Genomic DNA, 27774 nt, shown 5'->3' on the forward strand with positions numbered 1-27774 from the left:
AAGGTGTCCCGAGAGCAGACTCCAGACACTGAGTCCCACACTGTAGTTGGTGTATAGCTACTTTAAAACATTGTTATAATATACATAACAAAACTTACCATATTTACCCTTTATAAGTATACAGTTAGTTCAGTGGCATTAAGTACATGCACATTGTTCTGCAGTCACTCTCCACCTCCAAAACATTTTTTATCATCTCATCCTGAAACTCTGTGCCCATTAAACACTAACTCCACATCCTCCCCTCCCTCTAGCCCTGGGCAATGACTATTCTCCTTTCCATCTCTATGAATTTGACTATATGACCTCATATAGGTGAGATCACATGGTATTTGTCCCTTTCTGTCTGGCTGTTTCACTTAGCATAAGGTCTTCAGGAGTCATTCATGTTAGAGCATGTGTCAACATTTCATTCCTTTTTAAACCGAGTAATGTTCCATGGCATGGGTATACCACATTTTGTTCTCCGCTCATCACCAATGGACACTTGGGTTGTTTCCGCCTTTCTACTGTTGTGAGTAATGCTGTGGTGAACATGGGTGTACCAATATCTATTCAAGTTCCTGTTTCCATATTCTGGGTACATAATAACTGCCTTTTGTTACACATTTCCTCTCAGGTCTTTGCTTTGAAACTTGTGCTCTAGTTGCCTGTGCATTTTTAAAATCTGTAACAAGCTTTCTGATCCATTGATAGAAATTCCAGTATTTCACACCAAGTTTGAAGGTCTTCTCCACCCCACTGCAGTCCACGAAGGGGGCAGCCTGGTGTTGTGGCTCAGAGTGTGGACTCTGGAGCCAGGCTGCTGGGGTTCTGATCCTAGCCCTGCCATTAATGAGTTAAGTGCCCTTGAAGTTATACAAGTTCTGTTTGCGTGCATGCGATATGCTAGTACAGTAGAAATAGTAGTGCATCTCTAAGCAGGATTTTGTTTGGATAAATAATTTGGAGCAGGGACATGTATGCTGGTTCCAAATTCAGCCTTCAGCTGTTGAGAGATGAAGTAGCTCTAATGTCCGAGGCTGCTTTGCAGGTGGGAGGAACTGGAGTTGGTATAAGTTGGTAGAGCTCTCTAGGGCCAGTGAGACCCCCAGATCCATTGAGGAGGAGGGCTTGGTGGGAAAGGACGTCACTGCAGAAAAACTGTACATTTGAGGATATCAGAGCTTGCAAATCCCCTCGCACCATTTCTTGTTGCTTGTAGTTGAGGAAAGTCATCATAAAAGTGAATTAACTTTTCAGAGTTTACCAGTTGTCACCTGTCTCTTGTGGCCTCACAGCCTAGATGGAGAACTCGGGTTTTCTATTCAGCATATACTGGGCACCTCCAAAGTACCAGGCACATTGGGCACTAAAGATGGATGGGCAGCTCCCAGTGTGGTGGGAGAGACAGGCCGCATCTCGGAGGAAGTTCTGCTTCACCTGAGAGCGTCATAGGTGTACTGGTGGGCCTGGGCCTGGAGGGAGAGCCTGGGAGAGGCAGCTGTGCTGGGGAGGTTCGGAAGGTGGTGGGAGAAATACCCGGCTGAGTGTGACATGACGGGGGCCCTTCGTCGGGAGGCAGGGCAGCCCTGGCAGAAGGAGTAGCATCCTCCTAGAGGTACCAACCAGAAGCAGGGTGCTTGCGATCAGCAACTCCAGAGCTTTCTGGGTTTTGTCTGTCTTTTGAGTTTGTTAATTTGTTTTTTTCTCTTCTTTTGGTGGGAGGACAGATAAAGAAATGTCCCTTAGGGAACAGAACTATCGAACAGGTTTCCTTAGGCGCACAGCGTCACTGACTTACGTTGTCTTGGGAGGAGCCTGGATCATGCAGCTTCCTTACTGTAATAGGCCTGGAAACGGAGTCACACCTGTACGAGATATGAAAATATTCTGTTCCCCGAAGCTAACAGCAATAGCAGCTGCGAGAGGGGAATAACGGAGGCTCCTCCTCTAAGTTAGTGTGTGGGGAAGGCTGAGTGTACAGAGAGAGAAGCTCCGAGAACTGGGATAACTTAAGTATTTCTTGCCTGGACGTTCATTACGGGAATGCCCCAGTCAGTGAAAAGCAGTGAAAATATACCAACGTGCCAAACAGAGAGGTCCCGCAGCAGCCTGCCGCGTGTCTGTTAGAGATGTTGGCCAGCTGTTGGAGAGTCTTCTCGGGTGGCCGCGCAGCAGGAGCTGAGGGGCTGCGCGCCACTTCCCCCTGTTCCCTCGCTTCGCCAGGCCGGGTCGGCTCTCCACGCGAGGGCCTGTGCTCTTTAGGAGATGGTCAGTGAAATCTGTCCATTGAATAGCCATCAGCTGGTCAGAATCCTTATTTAAATCAGTGGGGGAAGTGATAGGTTCTTATAAAAACTAGGTTGCTTTGACTTTTAAAGAGTTTTCTGGTAAAACTGTGGGGACTTTGCATATTGTGTTGAGATACCTCACCACTAGGGCTACAGTTTTTTGTTTTCTCTGAGACTTGTTTAATAAATAAACGTAACTTTACTTGATGGTCTGGTAATCTCTGTTTTAAGGGCCTGTGTCATGACTAGTATTGATAACCTCACAGTAAGTTCAAATAAAGATTTAAGTAATAAATATTAAGAGATTCAAATTCTTTAGTGACAAATTTTCAAAGCTAAAAAAAATAAAAATCAGTCCTGGCTGGCGTGTTCAGTGGTTAGAACGTCGGCCCGTGCATCAAAGGGTCATGGGTTCAATTCCTGGTTAAGGGCATGTACTTGGGTTGCAGGTTTGATCCCTGGCTGTGGTTGGGGCACATGTGGGAGGCAACCAATTGATGTGTCTCTCTCACGTCGATGTTTCTCTCTCTCCCTCTCCCTCTCTCCCTCTCCCTCTCTCCCTCCCACTCTCACTAAAAATCAATGGAAAAAATATCCTTGGGTGAGGACTTATAACAAGAACAACAAAAATTAATGTTATCTACCTATCAAACTTTGCTTTTGAAATAAGATATAGTGCCTTAAACTTTTTATGCTTTTGACCGTGAGTAATGGAAATAAGATATGGATGAATCCAAGTGTTAAATTTATATACTAGATTCTATGATGACCATAGTTAGGGTAGAATTCATGTTATTTAGGTTGCAGCATGATACATATGATCATAAAGGGAAATATTCCTACAGGAAGGAAAAGGTGGACCTGGTGCCTGCCTCATGGAGGTGGAGTGGAAGTAAGTGAAAGCAGAGAAAGGAAGGAATTGCAAGTGGTCCGCCGTGAAGGAAGCAGAAGGGCTGAAGTGGCGGCTGGGGCGCAGGGCCTTTCCGAGGTGCCGAGGTCCAGGAAGGCCCTAGGGCAGTGGTTGCCAACCTGTTTTTGGCCACGCCCCACCTGAGCATCTCTGAAATCCCGATCTTCCCCCCCCCCCCATATAATTCTTAATATTTACAAAGTGAACTCCTGTTCATGTGGGGTAGCCTAAAAGGCCATTAACTTGGTCTAAACAAGCTTCCAAAGAACATGGCATCCATGAAAGAGAAAAATAAAAGAACGAAAGGACAGTTGAAGTAGTGAGGAAGAAATCACTCAGAAATTGTTAAAAAACTGCCGAAACCGGTTTGGCTCAGTGGATAGAGCGTCGGCCTGCGGACTGAAAGGTCCCAGGTTCGATTCCGGTCAAGGGCATATACCTGGGTTGCGGGCACATCCCCAGTGGGAGATGTGCAGGAGGCAGCTGATCATGGATGTTTCTAACCTTCTCTCTCTCTCCCTTCCTCTCTGTGAAAAGTCAATAAAATATATTAAAAAAAATTGTTAAAAAATAATAATATGAAGTGATATGAAAAAATAACAAAGTTTCAAAACATAATAGAGAACTAAAATGCATAAGTGTCACAATATATATTTATATACTGTATATGAGGACCCTAGAACCATAAGAAATGCCAAAAATTCACTGTTAATAACTCATTCTCAAATTGCCACCCTGTGGGGCATGTGCCCCACGTTGGGAACCGCTGCTCTAGGGAGAGTTACACTGAAGTTTGCGATGTTGATTGCGAAAGGCTTGGGTTGGGAGGTGTAAGAGTAGGTGCCATGAGGTTGGAGGCTTGGGGACTGTGATAGGGAGAGAAAATTGGGTTCTGGAGACATCATTTATGCCTGACGTAAGCTTTATTATGGGACATGTGGTTAGGTGAGCCAATAAGTAACTTTTTTTGCTTAAACTATTTTCAGTTGGGGTTTCTTTCATTGTGGATGAGAGTCCTAACCATACAAGGGGGCAGAATATTTGCATTCTCTGAAAACCCCTTTAGTGGATTTGGCCATATGTAGAGTTCAAGCTTTATTCATTCAGAAGGAAGTGTTTTGTGTCATATTTTCCCCCAGGCCCTGCCTGGGTCTGGCTCCCTGGACTGAATTGTATGTATACTTTCAAAGCCGTAAGTACAGTCAGTTGGACTCTTTGGTTGGAAGTGATAGAAACTCGATGTAAGTGAGCTCATGCCACAAAGGGTGACTTTCGGGGGATAGCAGTGTATGTCATTGGCTCGGAGGAGAAATAAAAACCCAGCCACGGAGGGGCCGAGGACCCTGCAACCCGAGTGCTGCCAAGACTGTTCGTTGTTTCTCCTCATGTGCTGATGCTGTCCCTCCTCCTCCCTGTCGCTCAGCGTTTACTGTTTGGCCAAGAAAACGCCATAGCTGCCAACCTGTAAAAATGAGCGGCCTGTAGACATGCTTTGTTTACCATCTGTGCTTCTGAAATTGATTTGGTTATTAGCTTTTAAAAGGGGAGATTTCACATAAAAATCCAAATTTCTGGCGTCTCTGAAAAAATCAGAGTCTGGCACTGGTAGATCCCAGCCAGGAGCTGGGGCCGGGGAGCTGCCCTCCTCTCCGAAGGGGCGTGCGCTGTCTGAAGGCCGCAGCAGTCGGCGGCCGTCTGTCTTCTGCCTGGGGGCTCCCTCTCCCAGCTTAGCCTTCGGGGGCCTGGCCCTCTCTGTGGTGCCCACACCTGATTTGGGTCCAGTGCCCCCTTGGGACCACTCAGTTTCTCCCATACTGACATGGCATGTCTTACTGCCCTCACCCCTCACCTCTCACCTCTCCTGGGATAACCATGAAGGTGGCGGAGGGGAGCAGTTTCTAGAAAAGGGATGCTGGGCAGACAGTCTCTTAAATTTCCTATTTGGAAAAAATTGTGTTCTCTAGTGAAATCTTTTTTTAAACTCATTTTTACCAGATGTACTTTTGCCCAAATGGCCTATTAATTGTTTTTAATGTGTTATGATTGTAAGTAGGCCTCTGCTTTTTTTATTTTGGAGGAGAGTTGGGAGCATTTTAGAGAAGCTTTAGTGATTTATGGCAAAAAATAAAAAAAGCGTATGGAGTATACGCCTGTTGTTTGACAGTGGTAGAAGTGTGGTTGGACAGCATTGAGCCTGAAGATAGGGAATTTTGCCATAGATACTTCTTCACACAAAATGGAAGATTTGGAGTGTCCAAACAAAATTTTAAAACATTGTCCTGAATTGAATTTCTAGGTCTTGTTAAGAGAAGATGAGCAATCTATACTTTTTTTCCCTCAATGTAAAGATTCATAACCATTCTCAGGAAACTAAAGTAGTAAGTCCATGAGTGTATACATCAGAAATAATAAGCATTTCAGCTGGAACTCATGATGTAACAAGGCTATTCATTTGTTTTTATGGATGATTTAAGCTAGGACTACAAAACGTTGCTCCAAATGTATACTAACAATCTTCCACACCTGATTTAGTTTTAAAATTGAAGTATTGATAGTATTTAATAAAGTATTTTTAAAAACTTGTTTTCTGGTTTCTAGAATTCCTATTCTGTTCTAAATTGTGAAAATCCAATATATTTTCAAAACAGAATCACTTTAAAAAAATTTATTTCATTACTTGAAGTGAACATATCATTTTCAATCTTCATTATTTTGTACTATTTTTTGGTAAAATTCTACGCTTTCCCAAGGCCTAAATCCAATGTATTTTTTGTTGATAGTATTACAGATATCTCCCATTTTTCCTGCCATTCCGCCCCCTCCTCCCATCCCTTAACCACTCTTCCAGGTCTTCAGTATCCTACTACCCGTGTCCATGGGCTATGCATATAAGCATATGTTATGTCTTCTCATCCCCCCCACCCCACATCGAGGTATGTCAGTCTGTTCCATGCCTTCCTACGTCAGGTCTTATTCTGTTAGTCAATACATTTTGTTCCTTAGATTCCACAAGACGAGTGTGGATGGGAGAGTTGGAAGGGGTTGACCTCCGTGAACGTACCTCAGTCAGATTGAGGATGTTTTTAGCGAAGGCCAGCTTAGGAGTACCCTAATTAAGTTCATAACTATGTACCTACCTATATAGTTTAAGTTTAAAAAATTTGGCTCTCAGAAGAAATTTCAGTCGTTGTACTGTTGATATTTGGCTCTGTTGACTAATGAGTTTGCCGACCACTGCCTTAGGAGATTGGGTTTTCCAAGGGCACAGACCCACAGTGTCGTACAAGTAGCACTTAAGTATTTTGGGGACAAAAACGAATCAAGTTACGGAGCTTCTGTGTTGATGAGTAGAACATGTTAAAGGGTGTCTGTTGGTGTGTTTTCTCGAGTCTCCTGCAGAAGGCTTCTCTGACTATCGGAGCCGTGCCAGGACTTGGTCTTATGGGCCCAGGTCTGTGTGTGGCTTTCAAGAACTATTGGCTAAGAATCCAAATAGTTCATTGGAGAGATCAGGAGGTTTGCAAGCCCCTCAGAGAAAGTTCTGAATTTTTTTTAGCAAAGGCAGTGGGGGGGGTTAGAATTGCTTTGCAAAAAGTGGTGTATATGCTGAAGTTAGGGATGAAGTGTATTGAGTCTATAACTTACATGAAATGTGTCAGAATTTAAGGTTGACGGTATAATAGAGGGATACCAGATGGCTGGGTGTGTGATAAAGGAAATGGAGCGAAATGTGAATTGTAGCACCCAGGTGGTGGGAACATGGATTCACTGGGCAGTTCCTTCAACTTTTCTTAAAGTTTGAAACTTTTCATGATAAAATGTTGGGGGAAAGGATACTTGTATTATTTTTAAGAGCACGTATATTGGCTAGGCATATCTGTAATAAACAAATCATCAACATGAACTTCCTAAGCCTTAATTATTTTCCTCCCTGGGATTTCTTTGCCTCTCTTTAGTCAAATCTCAGTTCTTATGTTGCTCCCTTAAAATTTCCCTGACCTTCAGTGTAATGTAGACGTTTCTCCTGTGTTCCCAGAGCACACCTCGCATACTTCAGCCGTGGGATTTAGTATCCTATGTTCATTTACTAATCTGCCTGAACCACTCGACTTTGAGTTTCTTGAATACAAAGACTGTTTCTGGAATGCTTTTGGTACAAGTAAAAATGAAAACAATAACAATAAGTAGGCTAACAGTAGTTTAAACAAATGAGTTTATTGTCTCCAGTAACAGAGGAGTGTGGGGGCAGCACGTCCAGTCCAGGACTGGTTCAGGGCTGGCGCTCTGCCTCTCTCCTGCTTCCCTCACCACGCCAGGTGGACTGAAGCAGTGTGTGGATTGGAAATAGGCACCATGGTCATTCAGTTTCTGAGCTTTCAGCCAACATCTGTGAGTTTGTTGAATAGTCTTCAGTTCGTTTATTATGGTTTCTTCTAGAAAAATTGATTTTTTGTTGAAAATAACAGCTCAGAATTTTATAAACAGCTCACATGTTTATAAAAGCCCCCCACCTGGGAAATCATTTCTTCATTTTCATACAGCTATAGGAGTTCATAGCAGCAAGGTTGCTTCAGAGAAATAGAGTGACAACTTACGGTCTGGAGGCTCCAGCCTCCCCCAGCCTCAGCTCTGTGGGCCAGAGCAGTTTCACCTCCTAAACCAAGGCCTTTTGGGGAGGCCTGCTCCTTATCCCACTTGTTCTATTTTAGTCACAGCTCAAATGTGCTTAATTACCTAGTTAATTGCTTAAGACACTTATTAAAAAGTGCATAATTAGAAAAGGGGAGTGGAAAGAAGGGAGTAGAGGCAGATAAATGGGGGGTCCAATTGAAGGGGGAGGGCTCCAGGCTGACCCACTCAGACAGGCTCAGATCACAGTACTGATTTCTGCGGTGAGGGCAATCCTTAAATCATCAAGAAAAGGTTTAAGTTCAGTTTAATAAGATGGATAGATAAATATGTGAAAAACGTTAAAAACTACGTAGATATGACCTCAAATAGGTTTAAAATATCTTCTATACTAATAAAAGGGTAATATGCTAATTATGCCGGACATCTTCCGGACAACCTTCCTGAAGCCCTTCCTGGGCTGGCCACGTGGCATTTTTAAATGGAATGTAGTGCTGGCTGCGCGGGAGAGTGGCGGGAGCTTGCACGCCGAGACTTTCCGAGGGTGCTGTTTGCTGGCCATCAGGCTGTCCCCACTGTGGGCTCCCAGCTCAGTCCGAAGCTCGGGCCGGGAAGCTGGATAGTGAGCTTCATGCTCTGTCGTAGATTACGAGTTCCCGCCAGGGAACACTGGCTTCTCTCAGCCCGGGCTCTGCTCCCTCATTCACATCCGGGAACAAAGCCGCCTGCTTCTCTTCGTCCTGGAGGCCAGGCCAGGCCAGACTGCGCGGCCACGGGTGCCGGAGCGGATGTCACACGCCCACATACTCATTAGCACTCAGCGCCCTGGCCGCAGAGGACTCTCATCACCCTGCGGGGTTTGTGCCCTCGCTCTCTGGCTCTGAATGTCCCCAGCACATATGTGCCCGGCCGTCTCTCGGGCTTACAGTTCTGTCCATGTACCAATGCGCTTCTGGTACCTTCAGAAGCGGATGCTGGAAAGGCGGCCTCTGGCTGCTTTCTGGGGCTGCTCCCCTGTGTGAGGCTCCGCTCCTCTCACTGTGGGCCTGTCACTGAAAAGCCCCGAGTTTGCATTTGGTTTGTAGCCTGGTGGTGCGGACCCTGATGCAAAACAGCTGTCAGCTTCAAGTGCCCGTGTGGTGGGGTGGGGGTGGGGGAGCTATATCACCTGGAACCTGTTCAGCTCTGAGGATAACAGGGCGGCCTGGGCTTTGCACCATGATACCGCAGAAAACCAAAGACCTCTCGGTGGCTTCGTGTCCAATACTTTAACACACTGTAAAATAATTCCGCTCTTTTTCTTCTCTAAAGCTAAACAGTCCTTTGTCATTAAAGTGAAGACGTAGGAAGAATGTGTTTACACTGGCTGGGCTCTTGGCCATTAGATTTTCACTAAAAACATGTTGTGTCTGTTTTTAGAATGCATATTCCAAGGGCATTCCAAAAAAAAAATGAAAGAGTTCAAGGTTCAGTTCAAGGTTGACCCTCTTGGTAAGGAATGGGGGTGAGGGGCATAATACAGGCATTTCTCTCCAAGAGCTTACAGTCTTAGTTGGATGGAATAAGACATATACAGTATTAAAAAATTTGTTATTTCAAGAGTTAAAAACAGTGCAAGACAAATACAAGAGGTCATACAGTATTAGGCAAGTTTCAGGTGAATGGAGGTTCAGTACTTCAAATGGCAGTGGCTATAAATGTTCAGCTTGCTAAATGTGCATCTTACCCAGAGAACTCACCATTGTAATTTGGCCCTGTGGCGAACCTTTGACAACTCAGAGGTTGCATCTTAGTAATTGTTCCCTTTTACCCTAAAATTGCTTTGATCTTAAAGGCCTCCTTGGTCCTTTTCCAAACCCCTAAACCTTTTTTTTTTTAAATTGTATTTTTTTTTTAATTTTTTTATTGCTTAAAGTATTACAAAGGGTATTACATATGTGTCCATTTTATCCCCCCGCCCTAGACAGTCCCCTAGCCTCCCCTATCCCCCAGTGTCTTATGTCCACCGGTTATGCTTATATGCATGCATACAAGTCCTTTAGCTGATCTCTTACCCCCCTACCTCCTGCCCCCCAACCCTCCCCGGCCTTCCCGCTGCAGTTTGACAATCTGTTTGAGGCAGCTCTGCCTCTGTATCTATTATTGTTCAAAAGTTTATAATGGTCTCTATTATCCATGAATGAGTGAGATCATGTGGTATTTTTCCTTCATTGACTGGCTTATTTCACTTAGCATAATGCTCTCCAGTTCCATCCATGACGTTGCAAATGGTAAGAGTTCCTTCCTTTTTAGAGCAGCATAGTATTCCATCGTGTAGATGTACCACAGTTTTCTAATCCATTCATCTACTGATGGGCACTTAGGCTGTTTCCAGATCTTAGCTATGGTGAATTGTGCTGCTATGAACATAGGGGTGCATATATCCTTTCTGATTGGTGTTTCTGGTTTCTTGCAAACCCCTAAACCTTTACTCCCATTCCCCCAAGTTTTTAGTGTATGAAAGCTGAGTAAGTTCAGGTTGTTGGTCGAGAAGTAATGCCATCATGATCCTTGAAGTAAATAATTTAGTTCTCCTCCGTGAAGGCTACTTACAGAAAAATACATGCACTTACCCTCTTCAGTGACCTCCGCGTGTTGAGTCTCGAGGGCTGTGGGGTGTGTGATGGGGGTGGAGTGAGGATACAGAGAGAGCGAGTCCCCAGTGCCGGCGTTCTCTGTGGCTCCAGATGACTTGGGGCAGGTAGGGCACCGGGCTCGGGGCATTCCCCCTGGTGGGGCAGTGCTGAGGGTGTGTTGACCTTCATGGCAGGCGGTCTCCCTGCCGTCCCCTTCACAGGCCCAACCCCGTTCTCTCTTGACTTGGCTGCCCTGGCTGCGCTGTGGTGAATGACTGCCAAGGGCTGGGTAGAAACCAAACCGCCTCTCATGTCTGTCTTCCGCATTGGCAGCTCTTCACCTGGGTCTTCGGTCCCCTGTCGCAACCTCAGCAAACCAGCAGGATGGCTGCAAACAAGAGCAAGAGCCAGAGCTCCTTGGCCCTGCACAAGGTGATCATGGTTGGCAGTGGAGGGGTTGGCAAGTCGGCCCTGACGCTTCAGTTCATGTACGATGAGGTAAGCCCACCTTCTGTCTGCGGTCAGGGTCCCCTCCCCAGCCTGTGCGTGTGCCGTCCACCCACGTGCAGGGAGGGTCGTGGGCCAGATCGTGGTGAGGTGCTTCCCAATAGCTTCATGAGGGGTCTAACCAGCAAACGCTCTGGATTGCTGATTTTTGTTATGTCTTGTAGGGATGTGAGGCCCCTGCTCGCATTATTTCCCTTGTTACACTTTGAGCTGTCTTTCTGACAGGAGCAAGGGAGGGAGAGGGACCTTTGTTCAGGGATTTCTGAAGAATGGGTCTGATACTTAGCTTCGTGACAGTTGATTTTGGGAGCTGTTGAAAGGGACCGCTAAGCTGTCAGAAGACTTAATTTTTTCTCAAATGATAGACAGCAGGTACAGCTTGCACCATCCTGGCCCAGGTTTCCATCCCTTGAGGTGGGTAATGGAACTAATGCTGAGTCGAGCATGACAACACAGTCTTGGTTCCTGTGGCCACAAATGCCCCTGCTTGGTGGCCGTTACTGATCCCACAGGTTTAGAGCTCAACCCAGGGACCTCTCATGTGATCACATTTCCCACGGGCACACACTGTACAGAATGTGTGAAAGGAAGCTGTGGGAACCACCGTTCATTAAGATCATCACCCCTTTTCACTAGACTTTCCATCTGTCCAGCCTCCCCTGCTGTTGGGTGGTGTTGGAGTGGCCATGGCCATTCTTGGGACCTAGCTGAGGGAAGAGGAATTGAGGACAGTTTAGTTGGGGATTGGTGGTATATGTTTATGTGGTTTGGAGTCGCTTTGGCCTGTGGTTCTCACCAGCCATCCCAGTGTAGGAATGGCTTCCAGGAATATTCCCCGCCCACGGTGCTGACTCACCTGGCACTGGGACTGGAGTGCAGCCCAGGGGTGTATCTTGGTGTGGGCGTGTCCTACGACACCTGGCACTGAGTGAGTGGGTGGAGGAGAAACAAGGGTGGAAACATGGAGCTTGAAACTAGTCTGGAAAGTTCTTCCCTATCTTATAGGAAAGCTCAGTAGAGGGGTCCTAAATTTGATAATAGTCCTAGAAGTTTCATTACTGGTAATGTCGAGTAGTTGTGAAGCTGAAAAAAACCTTTCTAAACTATTAATAAAAAAAGAACTTTTGGATCAACTAGGCTATAGGAAAGACTAAATTATATTTTTATTCTTTATAGGAAACATTTCAAAATCATTGACATATGATAAGATACTCAAAGAATACATAGCAACCACAAAAAAATGTAGGAACATATTCTAGTGGTATACCAGGCAGTAAGTAGTGTTATTTTGCTGTACTGTGATTGTATTAGTTTTCTATTGCTGTAACAAATTTCTACAAATTCAGCAGCTTCAAACGACGCATTTGCTACCTCTAGTTCCCAGGGGTCAGGAATATGTCGCAGCTTAGCTAGGTGTCCTTCCCAGGCTCTCACAAAGGCTGCCTTGGTGTCAGCTGTGGCTGTGAGCACAACTGAGACTCGGGTCCTCTCCCAGCCTTCCTGGGTGCTGGAAGATGGAGGATAGGGGTGCACAGCTCCTAGAGGTCCCTGCCACCAGGCCCTTTCCTCAGTGTCCACACCATAGTCCCTACCACCAGGCCCTCCCCACCGGTGTTCACACCATGGTCCCTGCCACCAGGTCACCAGGCCCTCTCCACAGGTGTTCACACCATGGTCCCTACCACCAGGTCACCAGGCCCTCCCCACAGGTGTTCACACCATGGTCCCTGCCACCAGGTCACCAGGCCCTCCCCACAGGTGTTCACACCATGGTCCCTGCCACCAGGTCACCAGGCCCTCCCCACAGGTGTTCACACCATGGTCCCTACCACCAGGTCACCAGGCCCTCCCCACAGGTGTTCACACCATGGTCCCTGCCACCAGGTCACCAGGCCCTCCCCACAGGTGTTCACACCATGGTCCCTGCCACCAGGTCACCAGGCCCTCTCCACAGGTGTTCACACCATGGTCCCTGCCACCAGGCCCTCTCCACAGGTGTTCACACCATGGTTCCTGCCATCAGGCCCTCTCCTCAGTATTCACACCATGGTCCCTGCCATCAGGCCCTCTTCACAGGTGTTCACACCATGGCTGCTGTTTCTTCAAGGCCAGGAGGAAAGTCTGTCTGCTTAGCTACTACTGATTCTTACATAAGTACATGTAATCATTGGTAATCTCATTCATGCCCATTGCCATATTCTGTTGGTTAGAAGCCAGTCATTCAAAGTTTTTTATAATGGATTTTTTGAAAAAGATTTAAAAAATGTATTTTTTTTAAATTGATTTCAGAGAGGAAGAGAGAGGGAGAGAGATAAAAACATCAATGATGAGACAAAATCATTGATGGGCTGCCTTCTGCATGCCCCACACTGGGGATCAAGCTCGCAACCTGGGCATGTGTCCTGACCAGCGATTGAACCGTGACCTCCTGGTTCATAATTTGACGCTTAACCACTGAGCCACGCAAGCTGGACTGAAAAAGATTTTTTATTGATTTTTAGAGAGAGAGGAAAGGAGAGGAGAGAAAAGAGAAACATCGATTCGAGAGTGATACATCCATCGGCTGCCTTTTGCATACCCCCTACCGGGGATCTCTCCTGGGTCATACTTGGCTGTATCTTATGTGAGAAAGTTTTGTTTCTGATGCTCACTTTTCTCTATCTCATATCTGGCAGAATCTCCTTAATTTACCCACACATTTTTGCATAAAAGAAGAGATGTAGATTTTGAAGTCTGAGTCTGTTTTTGCTTATTAACCTGGTATTCTTAGGAAAAATTCCTTACTTTTCTTTTGTAACAGGGGAAGAACAGAGGGTCAGGAGAGGAATTAAGATGAAGGAGACAGGATTAGAGGTGTAGTTTGTTAATGAGATGAGGGAAGGGGATTTTGCCCCCTAAAAATTTAATAATGGCTTGGCCGGTATGGCTCAGTGGTTGAGCATTTACCTGAACCAGGAGATCATGGTTTGATTCCCAGTCAGGGCACATGCTTGGGTTGGGGGCTTCACCCCCAGTAGGGGACATGCAGGAGGCAGGGTGTCACTGATTCTCATCATTGATGTTTCTGTCTTTCCCTCTCCCTTCCTCTCTCAAATTGATAAAAAAAATATGTTCTTAAAAAAGAATGACTAATTGGCCCTAGCCAGCTTGGCTCAGTGGATAGAGCATCAGCTCTTGGACTGAAGGGTCCCAGGTTCGATTCCGGTCAAGGGATATACCTCAGTTGCAGGCTCGATCCCTGGCCCTGGTCAGGATGTTTCTCTCGCTCTGTCTCTCCCCTTCTCTTCCACTCTTTTTTAAAAAAAGGGAAAAATGTCCTTGGGTGAGGATTAACAACAACAAAAAAGAGTGAATAACTGGCAATGTCCCATGTTTTTGGTTGTCACGTGTGGGGGCAGGTACTACTAGCACGCATGCTCTTAACCTGCTCCAGCGCACAGGAGAGAACCACCTGCCCAGATGTCCGTGGTGCCGCTGTGGAGAAGCCGGGTCAGAGGCAGAGCTCCGGGGACGGGGGCCCTCTCTCTGCTCTGCACACCCTGGGAGACCAGGAGTCTGGTCTGGATTGTTCATTCCTATGGTGTATGTTTGCATGTGTGAAGGGCAAGAGAGAGGGAAATGATGCATGCTGAAAGTCCAGTGTTCTCTTTAGCTTCTTCAGAGAAGCAAAGGAAAGCTGTGCTTAATCTTGGGCTGTTTTTCTCACAGACTAACATATTTGAGGACTGAGAGGCCGCAGTTACTGAAGAGTCGGTAAGACGAAAGCAGAGCATGGGAAGACTAGAGTGCAGTGGTGTGTGCTTGGGGAATCTTTCCCCGACTGCTCCACCAGCGTTGTCCAGCAGAGCCTTCTCAGTGACGGAGTGCTCTGTGTCTGTGTCCAGTACCAGGGCTGCTGGGCACTGCAGACCTGCCTGGGGGCTGCTGCGTTGGACGGTGTAGTTCCAGAATCACAATTCTGGATCTTGAAGAGACCTTAGCGGTGATTCCCAGATCAGGCTGATCATAGAATCTCATGGGGGATCTTTTAAAAATTTTCTGAATAGTATTTCTGGAGTTGGGAACCAGGAATCTTTCTTTTTACAACGCCCCCCCCCCCCCGCCTCTCCCCCACCCCCCGGCCCCCTGCAGTTCTGACATGTGGCCCGGGGTGCAGCTCCTGCCTGAAGGATCAACAAGTTAACCGGATGTCATAGGAAAGGAAATTGCGTCTGTACTTGGAGGCCAGTGGTCTGAAGTGTCATGGGCCGTTCACACTCTGTTTCTGGTCCAGTGTTTTCCCCTTGGTTCAGAAGAAATTCCCGCGTATATGGTGGAATTGCCATGGAAATTGGATTATGGAAGGAGCCACAGTCCCACAGTTCTTTACTTTTGAATTTGAGAAAATTAGAGGGAGATTTTAATCATTTTACCCTTGGCCTAAAATATCGGAAGACTTTTGAAGCTATTTGGGTTTCCAGTGAGGTGAGGTTGATGGTGGGAGACTTCAGACTTGGAGTGGCTAGAAAAGCCGGCCCAGCACAGGGGTGTGCATGAAGTTTGTCTTGGACTTGCGCGTCTTGGGCGTCTGGGACTGAATCGCACACATCCCTGCAAGGCCAGCAGTATGATTCATCTTAACAGATACATGACTTCAGAGATTTCCTATTTCTGTGGAAAAATTTAAGCGTCAAGGTTATGATCTAATGTTCTCATAATAAGCACCTCTCCCCTAGCACAGAGGTACGCATTCACATCGGGACATTCTGACTCCTGGTGTCAGAGACTCCGTGCAGCTCTTGCAGGTGTGAACCTTGAAAGCTCAGAAATATGCCCTTGAGATGCTCTGAGGCGTCGGAGATCGCGCTGCGGGGGTGGCGCTGCCGGGTATTTGTCTCTGTGGAGGGAGTTAAAGGAAGGACACTTGAGAGGCATAGGCAAAGCTGCATGCTCTCTATTTTAAGATAATTATTAGGGTGAATAGGAGATACCTAATACTAAACATCTTTTAGTATTTTTATTTTTAGGTTTAAAAGCATTTGAGCTGGTAGCTTCTAATTGGCAATGCAAGGCTCTTTTCAAGTTTTCTTCGGAGGTCCCTAAGTTCGCGTTGATATTTTCAATTCAACTTTTAAATCTTTAACAATTTAAGTTAGAGTTTTACTAAGATACTAGAGGCCCAGTGCACAAAATTCATGCACAAGAAGTCCCCTCAGCCCAGCCTGCACCCTCTCCAATCCGGGACCCCTCGGGGGATGTCAGACTGCTAGTCTAGTCTGGCAGTTGGACATCCCTCTCACAATCCTGGACCGCTGGCTACTAATCGCTCACCTGCCTGCCTGCCTGGTCACCCCTAACTGCCCCTGCCCCCAGCCTGATCACCCCCCACTGCCTCTGCGTGCTGGCCTGGTTGCCCCTAACTGCTGCCCTGTTCACCCCCAACTGCCCCCTCCCTGCCAACCTGGTCACTCCTAACTGCCCCCAACTGCTGGCCTGGTTACCCTTAACTGCAACCCGCCAGCCTGGTTGCCCCCAACTATCCCCCTCTGCTGGCCTGGTCACCCCAAACTGCCCTGCCCCGCTGGCTTGGTCACCCCCAACTGCCCCCCCTGCGGGCCTGGTCGCCCCAGGCAGCCTGCTGTTCGGTTGTTTGGTCTACCCTCACTAATCCCCCTGCCAGCCTGGTCGCCCCACGCAGTCTGCTTGTTCAGTCGTTTGGTTGTCCCTCGGGCCAGCCCTGGGTGGCTGGGCAGCTGACATCCGAGGCTTGCCTGCGCCTCGGACTGGCCCTGGTGGCTGGGGGACTGAGGGGACTGGGCACCGCCCAGTGGCTGTGGATGCTGTCATCTTTGTGGGCGGGGCAGTCAATTAGCATATTCCCTCCTTATTGGCTGTGGACGCTGCCATCTTTGCAATGGTGTGAGGGTCAATTAGCATATTCCCTTTTTATTAGATAGATAATTCAAGTACCATGGAACTCCCAATTCAGTGATTTTTAGTGTATTCACAAGGTGTGTGAGCATAACCACTGTATACATTTCATCACTAGTTCTGCCCCAACCCCTGCATACAGCAGCCATTCCTCATTACTGTTCCCCTGCCACCTCGCCTCTGACAGCTGCTCTCTGGTTTTATGGATTTGCCTATTCTGGATGTTTTATAGGAATGGAATCATACAATATGTGACCTTTATATCTGGCTTCTTTCATGTAGCACAATGTTTTGAAAGTTCATCCATGTTGTAGTAGTATTTCTTTTTTTTTAAAAAAATGAGGTAATTCATATACCATAAAATTTACCCTTTTAAAAGTGTACAATTCCATATTTTTTTAAAGTATATTCACAAATTTGTACAACCATCACTACTATCTAATTCCAGAACATCACCCCCCAAAAACTGCATACCCATTATCAGTCACTCTCCATTTCCCTTCCCAAGGTCCCAGCCACCACTAATCTGCTTTCTGTTTCCACAGATTTGTCTATTCTGGACATTTCATGTAAATACACTCATATAATATGTGACTGTTTGTATTTGGCTTTTACTTACCATAGTTTGTCAAGGTATATCAATGTTGTAGCATGAATCTGTCCTTCATTCCTTTTTAAGACTGAATAGTATTCTGTTTGCCATGTTTTGTTTATCTTTTTGTCTATTTGTATTGTGTCTACTCCTCCCCAGGGTGCCTCCTCCTTATGGCCCCTTCTCCCCAGGGACCCGCCTCCTCAGGGGCCCTCCTCCCCAGTGCCCCTCCTCCCTAGAGTCCCACCTCCCCAGGGCTCCTCCTCCCCAGGTTCCCTCCTCCTCAGGCCCCTCCTCCCCAGAGTGTGTTGTCAGGCAAGTTTGCGGTGCTGGTTGGTAGGTGAAAATGGTATTTCAGTGTAGTTATAATTTTTGTTTTCTTTACTAGTGAGGAAGAACATCTTTTTTTTTTTTTTTAAATATATTTTATTGATTTTTTACAGAGAGGAAGGGAGAGGGATAGAGAGCCAGAAACATCAATGAGAGAGAAACATCGATCAGCCGCCTCCTGCATGCCCCCCACTGGGGATGTGCTCGCAACCAAGGCACACGCCCTTGACCGGGATCAAACCCGGGACCCTTGAGTCCGCAGGCCGACGCTCTATCCACTGAGCCAAACCGGTTCTGGCAAGAACATCTTTTCATAGGTTTAACATCACAGGCATTTACTTTTCTGTGAATTGTGTATGTCCAGTGCTACTTTCCCCATTGGATTGTTGATCTTTTTGTGCAGACTGTTTGTATATAGCTCCTTGTGAAATGGCTTCAAATATTTTTTCCTCATTTGTCATTTGTCTTTGTTTATAGTGTGTTATGTCAAACAGATTTTACATAGTCTAATTTATCAAATGTGTTTTTTTTTTACCTGGCTTCTGGATTTTGAGTCATAGTTATTAAAACGGCCTTTCTGACTTAAAGGTAGTAAACGGATTTCACCCAGGGTTCTTCTAGTACTCGATGGTTTTATTTTTCACATTGAATCGTGGAGGCATTTGGAGTTTGTCATGTCATGTAGCTATTTGAGCTTCTTGATACTTCTTGTCAGATTACTTTTCAGATGAGATTTTTACTTCTGCTGATTATGAGTAGGAGCTCCTGTTTCTCACCTTTTAAAAAAAAGTGCTTTTATTGATTTTTAGAGAGAGGAAGAGATTGAGCACGCAACCCAGGCGTGTGCCCTGACTGCGAATCAAACAGTGACTTCTTGTTTCCTGAGTGGGCACCCAAACACTGCTCCGCATCAGCTGGGCTGTTCTCACCGTTGCCAGTGTTTGTACTATAACTTAATACTGACAGTAATACCGCCCCGTGTTCTGCTCTGTGCTTGGTTCCCTCATGTGTAAAATGGGAATTTCTGCTCTTGTTGTTTAAAAACAAAAAAAAAATGGTAGAATGAACAATAAGGAACAGAAGTGTTATATGGGAAGCTATTTTTAGTTTAGTGTCTTACACACAGTGTCATCATTATAGGCGCCCCGTGATGTGCAGTTCTCACAGGTAAAGCACTCGGTGTTGACACTTACTTTTGGCAGATTTTATTTCCCTACAACCTTTGCTGATGGCTGCTGCTGCTGTTTCTGTCCTCAGTTTGTAGAAGACTACGAACCTACCAAAGCTGACAGCTACAGGAAGAAAGTGGTTCTGGATGGGGAGGAAGTGCAGATCGACATCCTGGACACGGCGGGGCAGGAGGACTACGCGGCGATCCGCGACAACTACTTCCGGAGCGGAGAGGGCTTCCTGCTCGTGTTCTCCATCACAGAGCACGAGGCGTTCACAGCCACGGCCGAGTTCAGGTCCGTTTGCCCTCCTTCCCACGCCCTGGGCTGAGAAGGGGCAGTGGGAGGGCTGAGCTTGTAATTAGGAAGGATCTCTCTAAAGAATTCCCGGGCACATTATAGTCCACCATTTGTTATCATCTCTTTGGACTTCCCTGTTTTATAATAATTTCTAAATATCAATTATCTTCAGAATCTGTTGTCCCTGTGAGGGACAAAGCCACTCCGTACATTCAAGAACCTGCCGTTTGCTTTCATATACATCCTGAGAGACAGTGCTTGATAAGAGTTAAATATCTTTTTTATAACTTTGCTAGAGAAGTAATAAGTTTGCTCTGTTTTGAGGCTTAGGAATCGTGGTCAGCAGAGTGAAGGATGTGAGTCCGAGTGACTGTTTGCTGCTACCGGAAGGACTTAGTGTAGTTGAATAGAAAGAACTGCTTTAGAAGCAGGCAGACCTGGGCTTGAGTTCCTGCCACTCACCAGTTTTGTGACCCCGGCAAGTTTACTCAGCATCGAGATGCTGTTTCTTTATCCGAATCAGTGAAATGAAATGGTGCTTCCGACCATAAATCCCTAAGGGCAGGACCTGTGGCTACCCCAGCCTTTTCTCAGGGTGGTCCTGTGTTCCTTCCCTAATGAGCAGAACAGTCCCTGCTAGCATCCATTCAAAAACGTGGGATGAGACCGTACGCTTATTTTGCTATAAGGAAGTAGTGAGCCATTAGGCGTAATTCTTAGGAATTCCAATAGGAAGGGAATCTTTCTCTTTCCCCCATTCCATCCCATTGTACACAGCTGTGCTTTTTCATCTGTCCTCATAAACACCTGTCGTGATGACTCTTTCCTATAAGAACCAGATCTAGGGTCTGTTAGGAAACTAAAAAAGAAAAGCAAGCACAGTAATTTTTTTCATTCTTTAGCAAGTTTGGTCAGAAATTAGTTGAATATGAGGAAGCTAAATATCCCCCCAAGATTTGGAAGGAAGCCGGGGGCCTTCGGGGTGGCCGAGAGAGCGGGAGGTAATGAGGGAGGCCTCAGAGTTGCAAGGCCTCAGGCTGAGCATCTCAGTTCTCTGAAACTAGAGTGTGAGACGTCCTACTCCTTTTTAGACTCCGACACACCGTGAGGTTTCTGAACGTGGCTGTAGCCCATGGGTTCGTAGCTGTGTTTGCAGCTACAGAATCCTGCTTGTATGTCTCCGTGCGGTAAAACAGGACAGACGCACACACTACCTCCTTTCCTTCCCTTTCCTAAGCTTTGATTTCCTATTGCTCTTTGACTCACGACAAAATGAAATGTTGGACAGTTGGAGTCATCTCCGGAGAATAGATGGTGCTACCCTTGCCACCCTTGTCCAGTCTCCCTTGGATTACCCCCCCCCCCCCCCGCACACACACACTTACACTATTCATTTATTCTCAGAGAGTTAGAGCAGTCTAGTCTCATCCTAGGAGAAGGGTTTTGGTTGTGATTAGAGAAGAGGGATCCTTAGAAGAAAAAGGACAGATGACTCCCTAAAAGAAAAAGGAAGGGAAGCTAGTTCTCCTGACGTGAACTCTGACAAACCTCAGGCTGTCCACGTTCCTTATGTCATTGGATTCAGGCGATGATCTGGGCTGAGTGGCCACACTCATTCCCTTTACTTTATGCCTGTTAGCAGCTGTAAAATGTAGCATTTCTGTACTTACCTTCCACATTAGAAGACCCAACATAAAATAAAATGTCAATATACTCTATTTTGAAATTTTCCCTGGATATATTCTACAAACTAGAGAAATGGGTTTTGTTACAGGAGACCAGTACTTGGTACTCCCATTTTTGAATCAATATATTTATTAATGAGCTAATTTTACTTGCCTGTGCAAGACTGAGCTAGAAAGCTATCAGTTTTTATTGTTCATAGTTTATATTGACCACATAGCTTCTAAATGTAGCAGGCTCTTTGACCCCTGTTGAAATGTAGGGGATAGCATTTTCAAGCTATCTCTAACTTTTCTTCTTTTTCATTTTTCTTAAAATAACTTGATATCTGGTACTTCAGTCGACTGTATGGAAAAATTTTAAATATTTTTATTATGAAATGTTATCCTATATCATATACGAATCAATGCAAATCTCCATGAAGTACATTTTTGAAGGGTCTCTGATGTATTGGAATGTAGCAGTGTCCTCCCTGGATCAGAACAGTACAAGTGGAATATTTAGTTTTTTTAATATTTGGTTTTGATTAGTAACTTTAGACAGCTGTTTATTTTCAGTGGAAGTAAAACTTAATGTGCTATAGGTAGCAGTTCTTTTAGAGAAGATGTTTTTGTAGTACTTTTTCATGGGCCTTGGAGTATTTGCTCCCCCCCCCCCCACACACACACACTTTGTATGGAAAACTAATGCACATTAAATACAATTTCTGCCTAACATAGCTGTCCCCATTGTGTAGCCTGTAACTTATTGTGTCTAAATGGACCTGGCGGTGGGTGGGGAAGGCAGGTGCACACACACACGTAGATGTAATGCAGCAGAAGCTGCACAGAACCAGGCTCCCTGGGCTACTAGAGGCTCCTCCGATGCTCTTTTATATTCTTTTTCACTAAGGGAGAAAATTACTGCTGTGACCCCCTCAGTTGATTTCATGATCTAATTGACTGCTACGTTCCATATGAAAAACACTGGATTTCATAGCTTTTATTCCCACAGAGAAATCATGCCATCTTTTTTCAGGGGAATTATTAAGCATTTTATGTATGAAGGTACTTCTTTTAGCTTGTTTTTATCCTAGAGGCCCCTGTGTTTTTTTCTTCTCTTTTACCTAAGCATAAATTGGGGAACCTATTGAAATGCAGAATCCTGGGCTCCCATGCAGATAATTACTTCTGTGGGGCCCGGAGTCTGAATCTGCAATGAGCACCCCCGGCCATTCTGAGAACCGGACTTTGAAGACCCTTGGCCAGTTTATGGCAGACGAGGGGATGCATCTTTGGCACATGGCGTAAGAATGCAATTTCTTCTTCTGCCTTTGGAAAGCGTCTCATTCTGGGTGGCTTTATTTTGATGTAACGCTGTAGGGAGCAGATCCTCCGTGTTAAGGCTGAAGAAGACAAGATCCCATTGCTTGTGGTGGGAAACAAGTCGGACTTGGAGGAGCGGAGGCAGGTGCCGGTGGAGGAGGCGCGGAGCAAAGCAGAGGAGTGGGGCGTGCAGTACGTGGAGACCTCGGCTAAGACTCGGGCCAACGTGGACAAGGTGGGTGCTCTCTGTGAGTTTCTTGGAAACAGACTTGAGAAACAGCAGAATCCAGACGTCTCATCTGTTTGGTTTTAAGGGACCATTTATGGGAACTAGAGATTTTTCCAGGTCGACGTTGTTGTAATGAGAAGCATTGGGAGGGCTTGACCGTGGCTTTAACACAGCTCAGAGTCCTGTCACTTCGTCATGAGTCTCGTTAGAGGCTTAGCGAGGGCTCCGCCTCAGAAGGGCGGGGAGAAGATGCTGCAAGGTGGGCACCAGGGCCGCAGGTCCTTGGATAAGGTCATTTCCTTCCGTTTCCTTCCCTGACAGCGCTTCCAGCGCTGAGATGCCGTGGGAACTTAGCTCTTGTTTATATTAATTAATCTACGATGACATTGGTTTCTGCAGCTTGCTTTGAGCCATGAACATAACCCCGGTGTTCAGTGAGGACTAGCTTCCCCATGCTCTCCAGCCCAGGGCCTGGTCTCCAGGCCCCGCTTGGGGCGTTCCCCCGAGGAGTTCGGCCTGTGGTGGTTTTGCCCTCACTGTTACTGGTTGGATTTATCCCTTCACCTTACCATCGCAGGCAGAGCCAGGCCTTCTGTCTTAGAACTGAGCCTCTGAGTAGTGCTTGCCCTCAGGAGTCGGCTCCCCAGGGATTTCTCTTCTCTTCCCTCCATCAGCATACTTTCCTTTTCAAACCTCTGAAGCTAATGAAAGGATGCTCTTGATCATGATGAACAGTGACAATCTGGAAACCCACCTACCAGTGATTGCTATCGATAGGCCTTTAAAAAAATACAGAGCTACAGGGGGCAGCCTAAAGATGGGCTCCCGTGCCTCACCTCTGCCCTGCTCCGGGTTCTGCTCCGGGCTCTGCTCCTGGTTCTGCTCCTGGTTCCTGCCTTGTGAGCGCAGCCCAGTGCCCTTCAGCCGCAGTGGGCGTGTCTGCTCTGCCTTGTGCAGCATCAGCATCCAATCCCCCACTCGGCCTCCTGGGTTTCTCTTTCTTATGGAGATAGTCTCCTTGACTTCCCTCCAGAAGAGGGAGCGATTGGTGAGCCAGCTTTGCTGCAGCTTGAAACCAGCTGGAGGAAGGTGGCCAAGGTTAGAAGGCTGTGTTAGCGGGAGTTCACTTTAGAGCAGTGGTTCTCAACCTTGGCTGCACATTAGAATCACCTGGGAATCTTTTAAAAATCCTGATTTCTGGGCCTCATCCTCTTGAAATTCTATTTCTTTTGTTACTAATGTTGTGGCCCCACCCCATAACAAAGAAACCGAATTTCTGGAGGATGAGACCCAGAAATCAGGATTTTAAAGATTCCCAGGTGATTGTAATGTGCAGCCAAGGTTGAGAACCACTGGTTTAGGGGCACTTTGGCAGCGCCACTTAGAGCTCTCCAGGTGTAGTCTGTCTGCACCAGAAGTAGGCTCACCTGTCGGCCACTCTTTTCTTTGTATTATTGTCCCAACTCTTATGTTGATTCCGTGCTATGCCAAATCACTTTCTTTCTATAAAATTGCTTCCTAGCTGTAGAAACCATCCAGGAGATCCAGACATCAACTCTGTTTTTAAGAAATGAGGACGATTTCTCGCACGGGGCTGTTGCCTGCAGTTTTTGGATGGGGTGGGGGAGGGGAGGCTGTCGCTCAGCGGCTTGTCATCGCCCCTTCCTCCACGGGACCACTTGACCTGCCAAGCAGGAAGCAGCAGAAGCTTCTGGCTGCGGCATTGTGTTCCTCGGGAGACAATTCGCAGGAAGCGAGGTTGTTGGTAAGATCAGCCCAGGCACAGTTTTGTCGTTTTTGAGTTGGACACCCTCCATTCCCCTCCCCGCCTTTTGTTAGAACAGAAAGGGAAACCAGTAAGTCAGGAGCCCTTCACTGTTGCTGTGTGGGTGGGGTGCTTTCCTGCTCGGGTGCTGACGTCAGCCTGCTCCCGTCTGGGGGAGTCCTCTCTGTGCCTGAGCTGGTGCCTGAGCTCAGGTCCCCCCTCAGAAAGCCCGAGCTCACTTCCTGCGGCGGCGCTGGGCCTGGGCAGATAAGGCAGCTGTGGTCTGTGAACCGCCAAAGACAAGCCTGCCCGCCGCCCCCCACTTTGTCTCATTCTCTAGGAACAATCGCACATGTTTCTTTTTGGGGGCATATTTGTCTGCTTGGGTATAGTCAGTACTTTGGCACAATTGCTGGGAGCAGAGGGCAAAACCCAAACTATTGTGACAAATGATAATCTGTATCCAAACAACATACTGACATTCAAAGAATGAGTCTCGTCTGTTCTTGATAAAGTTCCTTTCAGCTGACGTTGCAAGTTTGCAAGGAACAGCGGAGGGTTGTTCCTCAGAGTTAGGGCAGGGGTGCGCGTGGGGAGGGTGGCCTGCCAGCATGTCTCCCTCCCGTTCCCCAGTTCATATGCAGGAGCTTTTGTTTATGACCACCGCGCCCCCCCCCCCCCCCCCGCCGACACACACACACACACACACACACACACACAACTGTGTTCCTGGGCCTGCTGTTGAGCTCTGTGGGGACTGTCATGCGTAATGACGTTTCCACTTTCTATGGTCCGTGTAAGGATTAAACAAGAACAGGCATTTACATCATTTCCTTTTCTGGTGGTTGGCCATGATAGCGAGTCTGATTCCTCCTGTCACTCTCAGGATCTGTGACGCCACCACCTGTAGTGGGTCTGTTCTGTGTTGTTTTATCCCTCATCATCCTGAGAGTGCAAGGGAAGGAGGGAGGGGAGAGAGAGAGAGAGAGAGAGGGAGGGATATGACACATTGATTGGTTGCCTCCTGCACACCCCTGGCCTGGGGCCAGGGATCAAACCTGCAACCCAGGTACACGCCCTTGACTGGGAATCGAACCCGAGACCCTTCAGTGCTTGGGCCGATGCTCTAACCACTGAGCAACAGCCAGGGCAATTTGAATATGTTTTTAATGTTAATCTTATTTGCTCTAGGTGGTTTGTTTTTGATGACATATAGTTTATAAGAATGAGTATGATTTTATCCTTAGTTTAATTGCTTCCTAAAATCATTAAATGGCTTTTTCCTTCCTGTTCTTTTCACTCTTTCCTCCTCACCCCAGGTGTTCTTTGATCTAATGAGAGAAATCAGAGCAAAGAAGATGTCAGAAAACAAGGACAAGAATGGCAAGAAAAGCAGCAAGAACAAGAAGAGTTTTAAGGAGAGATGTTGCTTGCTGTGAAGAGATGTTGCCATGATGGCGGACGGAGTCCATTGCCACTGAGGACATAGGGCTGTCGTTGAGGGAAGACTGGTCTACTTGTGTGCTCCCTGCTCGCCCACCCTCTCCACGCGGACTTCTTCAATGGGGAAAATATTGGTGAGTCTGTGGCCGGCAGAAGAAACAAGCCCTGACCTTGCATGGACCGGCCATGCTGTCAGGAGGTTTTACAGCTCCCTCCTCCCTCCCTTCCTCCCTCTTTCTCTCCCTGAAGTTTAACCAAGTATGAGTGCGAGAGGTAGGAAATAGTCCAACGTTAATTAAAATGGAAGCGGTCTGTCATAGTGTCTTATTCCCCCCAATTTCATAACATTAGCACCTTTTGTTTTGAAATAAAATCGTCTTATTTTATTAGATTTTGGGAGAAGGGGTGGGATATGACTCCCCCAACCCTTGTCAGCTTAACAGTAGTACTCAGAAAAATCCATGAAACGCTAATGACGCTGAAAAACCCAGATTTTTTGGGGGATGTTTCTTGGAAATCTGAGTGGATTTGAAGTAACAAAAAAAGAAATTTGAGTTCGCCCACAGAGGTCAATACGAAGCTCATAACTCCTCTCCCATATGAGAGATGGAAGCTGTGTTCTTCGCATTTAAGTACCGGCCAGGGGTTGTCTGTGTCGGCTGATCCTTCCTGTGGCATCTGGGTTTGTCAGGAGCTTCTCTTTAATGGACTGAGTGAAGAGTCAGCAGTGGGACGCTTTCTAAATGATGCACTTTGCTCATCAGGTTTTAAAACTTCTTTGGCTAAATCCTCTCGTAATTGCCGGTCCAGTGGTTCGGCTCCTTGTCTCCATGGCAGTCAGCACATCCTGTCTTCCAGGTCGCTGCTCTGCACATGAGGAGGCCTCCCGCAGGGCACAGTCCTGGGGCTGCCGGAGCAGCACTGCCTTCAGCTCAGGAAGCCAGCCCGTGCCAGGCTCCTGCGCCCCTCCTGGCGCTGCCGAGCGATTCTGAATTTAGAATTGGAATTAGTTGGGAAGGTTAAGCCATTGCTCTTTTACCTCTGAGAACTGGCTGCTGTTTCTAATTTTTTTTCTGAGACAGCTCTATTCTTAGTTAGAAAAATTTTTTTATTGGTGAGATATTGCTAATCTTTCTTGACTCAATATTCTAAATTCAGCAATCAGAAAATTTTTCATGAGGAAAGGAGAACTGTGATAAAAGCCCAGTATTCACATTTTCCCCATCTTTCAGAAGTGACATTTCACACCCAGGTGCCCAAAGTGAATTGGGGTGGGGGAGCAGGAACCTTTCAAACTCATGATTATATAGAATTCATGGAAATTATGGTCTGACTGGAAAACAATCTTGTATAACTTCCCAAAGAATCATGGACTTTTGAATAAAAAAAGCAGACAAATACACATTTTCAGGATTTCAGCCTTCTTATTGTACCCTTTCGTCATACATGTGAAATGCAGGTATTAAAGAAACTGAGAGTAAGTTATTCATTATTCTTGTGTGATTTTCTGCAACATCAGACAAACTTTATTTCAATTCATCCTTTGAACTGGACCGTGGGAAATAAATACAAACAGTATATTTTAGCAATCTTTCCTTTGGGAGAGATGACTACTCTTTCTTCTTAAAAATTAAAAAAGGAGAAGGTACTCACAATCTTGAAACAACCTGGTTTTTTTCAACCTAGTGCCACCTGTTGGCTATCACTTCCCATCACGAGTAGTTGGATTTTAATAAGCACAAGAAATAAAAGATGGTATGAGTTGTTTCATGCTGTGGAGTGTCACCTTTGCCCTTAGTTGCGGGTCTGGCTTGGAATAGAATTCCAGGTTCAAGATACTTCTCCCTTAGCTCTGGGAGGCTTCGCTTCGTTGCCCTCAGCGTCTCTGGCTGCTGTTAAGCTGCTGTTACTCCCGCTGTCGTCCGTCTGGAGCGATGGAGGACACTGTCCAGTGTCAGACGCTCCGGGACGGTCCAGATGTGCGGCCTCTCAGGGAGGCTCTGTGCCTGCAGCTCCGGAGGCGTGGCTGGAGTCTGCTTGCTGGCCTTTCCTTCCCGAGCACCTGTGAGCAGCTTTTGCACTTCCTAGTGTTACATCTGTGTGTGTGTTTGAGAA

At 46.5% G+C, this 27774-nt stretch overlaps 1 protein-coding gene across 1 annotated transcript in view; it reads left to right on the forward strand.

Annotated features, from left to right (window-relative positions):
- RALB (RAS like proto-oncogene B) overlaps positions 1 to 27061 on the forward strand; it is a 39167-nt gene extending 12106 nt beyond the window's left edge. Inside the window, exons 2-5 of the mRNA XM_081095473.1 lie at positions 10761 to 10925; positions 19024 to 19232; positions 22280 to 22457; positions 25536 to 27061. Coding sequence (XP_080951599.1) covers positions 10812 to 10925; positions 19024 to 19232; positions 22280 to 22457; positions 25536 to 25655 — 621 coding nt within the window. The 5' untranslated portion in view covers positions 10761 to 10811 and the 3' untranslated portion in view covers positions 25656 to 27061. The remainder of the gene's footprint in view (positions 1 to 10760; positions 10926 to 19023; positions 19233 to 22279; positions 22458 to 25535) is intronic.
- The last annotated feature ends 713 nt before the right edge of the window (positions 27062 to 27774 follow it).

The sequence above is a fragment of the Myotis nattereri genome, assembly GCF_964212035.1.
Source record: "Myotis nattereri genome assembly, chromosome: 7".
NCBI classification, from domain to species: domain Eukaryota; kingdom Metazoa; phylum Chordata; class Mammalia; order Chiroptera; family Vespertilionidae; genus Myotis; species Myotis nattereri.